Source organism: Sceloporus undulatus, chromosome 3, assembly GCF_019175285.1.
Source record: "Sceloporus undulatus isolate JIND9_A2432 ecotype Alabama chromosome 3, SceUnd_v1.1, whole genome shotgun sequence".
In the NCBI taxonomy this organism is placed as follows: Eukaryota; Metazoa; Chordata; class Lepidosauria; order Squamata; family Phrynosomatidae; genus Sceloporus; species Sceloporus undulatus.
Genome location: NC_056524.1, coordinates 212,723,524 through 212,731,348, shown reverse-complemented (window position 1 = coordinate 212,731,348; position 7,825 = coordinate 212,723,524). Strand labels below are relative to the sequence as shown.

Here is a 7,825-nt window from a genome sequence, read left to right as displayed (position 1 = left end):
ATAGAGGCTCCTGGTCTGGGGAGACACAACAGAAGAGCCTCGGATGCAAGGGGTTTAGGACGAATAGAGGCTCCTTCTCTCTTTCCTAGAGGGAGTCTGGGGAGACACAACAGAAGAGCCTCGGATGCAGCTGATTTTCATTGGTTGCCCCCTCCCCCAAAAAAACCCCAAGACTTGTGATGTCTGAAGCCTATGCGCTTGATTGACAACTTGCGGACACAAATGGGAACGGGGAGCAAATTAATCCGCTTTAAAATAAAGTGATTTAAAATAAATGGGAACAAAAACAGGGTCTAAATGAATTGAGGTAATTTGCTCCTTTTCGTAATGGAAACGATGGAAAAAATTCAAATTATTCCCGGAACATAATCGCTCCAATATAATCCATTTTATCTGCCAAGTGGGAACGCCCCCTAAAAGAAGCATTTCAACAGCCAGCCCTCTTCAATTATACCCTAGGAAAAAAGAGTGATTTCAATGTGGTTATGTTTGTGATGTTGTCAGTTACATTGACCACAAAAGAAGCATATATCTTTATGATGTTATCCTTCACCAAGAGCCACATGCAATCCAGAAGTTCATTTGGCCTGCCTGTGAGAGATTTCTGAACCCTGAAAGTAGAGTTTGATGGCTGAGTCAACAGGTATGAGATTAACCAATTCTCTGAAAATGCCTTGATTTTATGGAATCTCATTGTGGCCACAAAGTTCAAATTTGCAGTTGAAAGGGGAAAAGAAGCAATTTTGGTTGCAGTGCCTTAAAACCATGTCTCCTAGAGTATTAAGATGCACCAAACGTCTGACTATACCCTTTCCCTTTATCACTTTCAGACTAGAACTGCTAGAGCATCAGAAAAAGTTTCACTGAACCCATCTATCTGATTTGTAGCTTCTTGGCTAAAGTCAGTTTGGAGAAAGGAATTTGTTGAAGTGCTTATACATTTTTCAGAATGATTCTTTATAACTTTATATAGTGTGGGATACAGAATTTGTGATGCTACCTTGGAACACAAAGAAAGATCTCAGTTCTTAATAAGAGAGCAAGCTGCCCCCCCCGATATACTCTAATATCTCAGTCCAAAAAAACAATAACAAATAAGAACACAAATATATTCTTCAGCAGACAATCCACAGTAAAATCTAGTACAATCCAAGGTGCAATCTTCACATCACAATGATGTGAGAGTAACTCCCACTGACCAAAGTCCAATGGCTTCATTGTGAAATCCGTGGAATTGCAAAATCCTAGGAGTTAACCTCCAAATGGAGAAGTGAGGGCTGGGAATGTTTAGGGAATGGACTGTGTCAATATTTCATTGGTGAGGGGTGCAGAAGAGGAAAAGCCAGAGTTGAGAGGAAGAGGTATGACCTATTTAATCCTGGAAAAGGAGATATGTGACTTACTGGAAGACAGGACAGAAGGACCACACACAGCTAGATGTTTTGACAACAAAGCTTTAACAACAAAGAAAAAATGTGGGGAGGCTCAGACAGAAACCTATCTCAACAGCATACTGGGATAAATTGGAAATAATTTAAAGGGTGCATATGGGTTTTTCATCACAATAAAAAAATCATCCCTGGTGAAATCCAGGATGCTCAGATACAAGCCAAGCCTCTAAGGATAAAGCAGATATTCCTATTCAACATCTTGGACAGAATGACAAACGTGATGTTGGGGAACCTCTTACTACAATAGGACACTGCAGAAAGCATCCCTAGCGAAGTCCAGCCCATTTCTTCGATGTGGACATTGCAGATACGATTACTGCTCACAGCTGAAACTGTTAGTAAATCCTGTTGATGGAAAGGAATTTATTTTGAAAGATGCTATGAAATCCAACGGCATACTTGTGAAATATGCCTGATGTTATATTTGTAACTCATTATATATAACTAATTATATATAGACAAACAAGGAAGTTTAATATTAGACTATGGGAACATATATATAATTTCAGACACTGAAATGTGCAAGTACAGTCAGTATCCATGGAATTTGCATCCACGGATTCAACCATCCACAGCTTGAAAATATTTTTTAATAAAAAATCTAGAAAGGAAACCTTGATTTCGTCATTTTACTACCCCACGCTACTTGAGCATAAATGGATTTTGGTATTCTCAGGGGATCCTGGAACCAAACCCCAGTGGATACCAAGGACCTTGTGTACATTTTTTAAATACTGGCAACATAAAGCCTATTAAGGAAAGGATATCTTTTTTCTGGACAATAGAAATTCCAAACAGGATTCTTTTAAAATGTATGTCAGATGCACTGGAAGGTTAAAAACAATGATTCCTATTAGCTTTAATAAAGCTCATGATTTTGCCACATTGCTTTGAAATGCAGATGTTTCTTACTAGGACTGTAAAGAAATAAGCTTGACCTTTTCTTCCTTGGTCATGAGAGCACAGGATGTTGGAGAGAGAGACTATTAAAATAGTCTTCCTTATTTAGTGTGAATGTATTTAACCTTGGGGAACGGAATAATGGTTGCTGTGTTACATTGTCTATAAGGAAATTGCTATTTTTTTGAGAATTGGAGCCTCATTATGTACTTCATTATGTGGATTGCAAGCTTGTTTTATAATCATGTATTTTGATGACCAGATAAGTGTACCATTTGGTTGAATAACAATATTTTTGAAGAAAAGGTATATAAATATATTTCAATCTATATGATTTATGATAAGGCATATTTAAATTATTGTTGTGGTGTGCCTTCAAGTCGTTTCCAACTTATGGTGACCTTAAGGTGAACCCATCAAAAGGTTTTCTTGGCAAGATTTGTTCAGAGGAGGTTTGCCATTGCCTTCCCCTGAGCCTAAGGTCACTTAGTGGATTTCATGGTTGAGTCTGGAATTATTATTATTATTATTATTATTATTATTATTATTATTATTATTTATACCTCACCTTTCTCCCAAGACTGGGACTCAGGATGACTTACAACATTAAAAAAATACAATTAAAAACATACAAAAATAGTACATTAAAAGAGAATTAAATTACTACAATAATTAAAACAAATATCCAATACTTTAAAAAGATAAAAATGTTTAAAATACATTAAGACAATATAGCATCCCAGGCCATTCTTTAAAAGCTTTCTCTCTTGAAAGCCTATCTGAAGAAGAAGGTCTTCACTGTCAGCGGAAAGCTATCAAGGAAGGGGCCATTCTGGCCTCCCTGAGCAAGGTTGATCTCCAGAGTTGTAGTCCAACACTCAAACCACTACGCCACACAAGTTATATAACAGTTATTTGTATATTTATTGTGCATTCTCTGATTAATAGTTTTAAGGAAAAAGGTCTGAAATGTGTTGAAATGTTTTGCAGTAAAGGGCTATGAAGGCATTTAAGATCTCGATAGGAATGCAAGAGGAGGATCTCTCGCCACAATATAACACTGTTGGGAGCAAGGGCAGGAATCTTTTGAGAGAGCCAGCAAATTTCTCTGTTGTACCAGGTAGAATTATAACATCAAGAGATAATGATTTATTTGCAGCCAACTGACTTTATAAACAATGAAGATAAAAATGGGATGAAACACATGCAGCTATAATTAATGATCATATTAAGAGAAGCAGTAGTGCCATGCTGACTTGCTCTAGTCAGGCCTCATTTTGAATACTCTTCCCAGTTCTGGGCACTACAATTCAAGAAAGATATTGACAAGCTGGAATGTGTTTTGTGTTGAGATTATATATATATATATATATATATATATATATATATATATATGCATGTTGAAATTTAAAATTACATTAAAAAAAAAGAAAAGAAATGGGAGTGAGCTTGTTTTCTGGTGCTCCAGAGATTAGAAAACAAACCGTTGGATTTGAATTACAAGAATAGAGATTCCATCTAAACATTAGAAATAACTTCTTGATGGTAAGAGCTGTTTGAGAGTGAAATAGACTGCCATGGAAGATGGTGGGCTGTCCTTCTTTGGAGGTCTTTAAAAAGTCATAGTCAGCATCTCAACTACAAAACTAGCAATCAGTTAGCTGTTATGAATGGGAGAATAGCAATGTTCAGAAATTCTGCAACTTGTTTAGCAATAAACTATTTGCTACATCTTAACACGAATAACAGAATTTCCTTGGATCAGTCTGGAAACAAGTTTAAAAGAGGGAAAGCCATATGCCTTATACTCCCTGATTAAAATCTTTAATAAAAATATAAAAGAAATTGATTCTGCCTTTAAAAACAACTACAGGAAAACTTATCAATGCTCCTTCCATTTTTAAAAATATAGACCATGAAACCAAGCCAGAGAAATAGTATGTAATTCTGTTATTTGTTGGAAGGGGAAGCATTGTGACTGCAACAGTTAGAAAGAAAAAACATGGCTAGACAAACCCACCAAAGAGAAGGTATACAGTGAGTTAGTTCCCTTTCTTCAGAAAACCACAACCACCACCCCTTAACTGTCTACTTCTTCTGAAACTAACCAGTTGCAAACAGAAAATCTTATTCAAATTAAAGTTCTATTTCAATCCAGATTGAATAGGAAAAGCAAAGTCACATATCTTGGGTTGGCTGTACTGGCTGCTATGAACCTGCTTCTCTCTAATGACTTAAAAAAAATAAGACACAGCTTGATGGACACACTGGTACAATAATAACAGAATGTAAACCATTCAGGTCAGCCAGTGAACCACCCACCTGCCCACCCTAATAATGAAGCTTTTGCTCACCTCACTGACATGCAAAGAAAAGATATTCAAGCAAGCAGAAATTTATATGTGCTGCTTTCCTTGGCATTCTGGCAAGATCAAACTGGGAAAGTACAATACACAAGTCATTAGTATGCTGTGTACATACAGAATCTGATACATTTGAAGGAACTACAGAAGCCAATTGGTTCCTTCATGTCCTGAGTTAACACTCTGTTTATAATGTAGCAGATGGGTTGTGAGGGGAGCCAATTTTTTTTCATGTATGGTGGAGACTAGAGAGAGAAAGGTTCACTAGGATGCCTTTTCCCCCATACCAAGCATTGAGCAAGGTGTGTTGAAGATTCTGAGCATTCACATCAAACACATATGGAAGTATGTTGATAAAACACACACACACAAATAAAACAGTTTACAACGCATTATACAGGAGAGTTGGGAAAACTCTGCACAGGTAAAAGCAACAATGTGTGAGCATTACTTATTCTAAAGTAAGCATTCTAGCAGGTAATGATTGTTGGGGGAGGCATTTGGGAGGGCAGTGCTCTTGAGGGCACACATTATAACTGCCCTTGAGCTTTGATTTTGGTTTGCATATAAATTGCTTGTTGATGGTATCTTCTTTCTTCAATTAGTATCTTCTCTGTGCTTTTCTCTAGATACCCTGACTCGTCTGATCAAACGCCAGCTTGATATCAACAATCCAGGATTTCTTAAAGAGGTGAATTTTCCAGCAGCGGGTCATGGAATTCTGAGGCTACGGTGTGGCAATGAGAGAATAAAGGGACTTGGACAGAACCACAGGAGTAGGGTTTTTAGAGCAGGAAGTACTAGTGAAATAGCCGTTCCATGTGCCAGTGTGCATGGCTTCTGGGAGAGAGTGATACTGCATCCAGAAACAAGAGGTGGTAATTACTTAAGTTATTATGTTGTACAGTGGTACCTCGGGATACGAATTACCCAGCTTACGAATTTTTCGGGATACGAATAAATCCCATTAGGGCTTTATTGGTGTTTCGGGTTACGACGGTTTTTTCGGGTTACGAAAAAACGCGGCGCTGTTTTAAATGAGCCGCGGCAGGCCGCGGCTTTTTTTCCCATTAGCGCCCTCTGCAATTTTCGGGTTACGACACGGTTTTTCGGGTTACGAAATTAGCCGCGGAACGAAATTAATTTCGTAACCCCGAGGAGCCACTGTAAGTAACATATAGATTTTAATTTGCTCCTGTAAGATAAACGAATTAAAAGATGCACAAAGGAGACTAACAGAGGGGTACACTGAAGACACAGAAATACATGATGACTGCTGTTTCCAGGGTAATGTGACCTTTAAATGACAGTAGCAGGAAAATGTTCGGAGAGGACACTGTATTTAGAGGCAGTTTTGCGGATATTGACTAGGGTTATCCCACATTTCGGGGAATGAGGTGCTTCTGTCTGAATCTAGCATTTCAAATATCTGTAGATGATACCCTATGCTGATAACTTTATTCTGGAATGGATAGAACAATTTATGCAGCAGAGACAGTATCAGACATTGAGGTCCAAGTATCTAGGGTCATATAATAATAAAATAATAAAATTTATTTATGTTTCCCCACCTCTCCCGGTGGATCGAAGCGGGGTTACAGACTAAAAAAGCACAAAGTGTTTACATAAAAATTCAATTAAAAGCAGCTAAAAATAATAAAATATACAACATCATACAGTAACAATAGCATCAATAAACAAGGCAGGGATCATACACAGATAGGGCAAGTCATTCATATCGGGGGTATTCATATTAGGTGGGGTATGCTTGGCTAAAAAGCTCAGTTTTAATCGCTTTTCTGAATGTTTCTAACGAGGCCGCCGAGCGGATCTCCTCAGGAAGATGGTTCCAGATTCTCTGAGCTGTTGTTGAAAATACTCTTTGCGAAGTAACAACATACTTAGAGGTTGCTATCTCCAATAGGTTCTTACCCGATGTTCTAAGAGTGCGGGGCAGATTATATAGGGAGATGCGGTCCCGTAAGTAACTCGGGCCCAAGCCATGTAGGGCTTTATAGGTAATAACCAACACCTTGTATTGTGCTCGGAAGCGAATAGGCAGCCAGTGCACATCTTTCGGAATAGGTGTTATATGGTCAAACCTTGATGAACTGGTGACGAATCTGGCTGCCATATTTTGCACTAACTGAAGCTTCCGAACTTGGTACAATATCACTCATAAGAAATAGAGGCCTTATGATGATGCATGCATCAACTGGATTTATTATGTACAAATGGAAGCTGTTAAAGTCCCTTTGCAAGCTGAATTCTGCATAGCACAAATCACACTCTTAAAACATATCCAGGGGTAGCTGTGTTGGCAAGACAGCAAAATACATTAACATTCAAAATCCACAAAGCAACAACATCATTATTGGGCCAACCAAAATGCATCATGCAAGTTTTCAAAACTCCACTGGCATCTTCATTAGGAAAATATGTTAAGGAAAAGGGAAAAAAAATGTTTGAGTCAGAGGCCTACATTTTGTCAAGATGTTTTTGTTTTTGTCAGTTAAGTGGTCTCAAGGGATATCAATACAGGCAAGAGACTACTCTTCTCTTTGGCCACGTGAGCTCTGAGAGACAAAGCTGTAAAGTCCAAGTAATAAAATTTTAACTCAATTAACAACAGAAAAAGTAGCTTCCCAGGTTGTTTCTGTTCTGGATGATGCTACCCACTCCCTTTTTTAGGCAGAGAACACTGAATTTATCAAAAAGCCTCTGTACTGTTGCATCCTGAAAAACCTTTAAGTGCTGTATAGGGAAAATGCACCAAATGTAGTCTCAATAAATTTTTTCCCCTTTGTTAGAGATAGAAACCTCAAGGAGTTAAGTCCTAATACCTTGGCTGACAGGCAGTAGCCTGGTTCATACCATGCGTACAGATATAGAGGCCTTTTGCCCTGGTATTATCAAGTTGCACTCCCAAACAATAAAGCCTGATGTCTAACAGACATTCAAAAATATTTCAGTAAACCCAGATTATGTTTGAAGCACAGTCAGTGGAATAATCAATTATGAGATAGGTTGTTCAGTTGAGACTACCATTCTTCCCCCTTTGTGTTTTTGTACAAAAAGGTTTTGTCACTGTTTGTGGACTGTTACAGCACC

The 7,825-nt window shown here is 38.0% G+C and overlaps 1 protein-coding gene across 1 annotated transcript in view; it reads left to right on the top strand.

The window, feature by feature from the left end:
- Nucleotides 1-1,294: 1,294 nt before the first annotated feature.
- Nucleotides 1,295-7,825, top strand: part of LOC121925938 (prominin-1-A-like) — a 30,014-nt gene continuing 23,483 nt past the window's right edge. Inside the window, exons 1-2 of the mRNA XM_042458502.1 lie at nucleotides 1,295-1,361; nucleotides 5,344-5,405. Coding sequence (XP_042314436.1) covers nucleotides 1,295-1,361; nucleotides 5,344-5,405 — 129 coding nt within the window. The remainder of the gene's footprint in view (nucleotides 1,362-5,343; nucleotides 5,406-7,825) is intronic.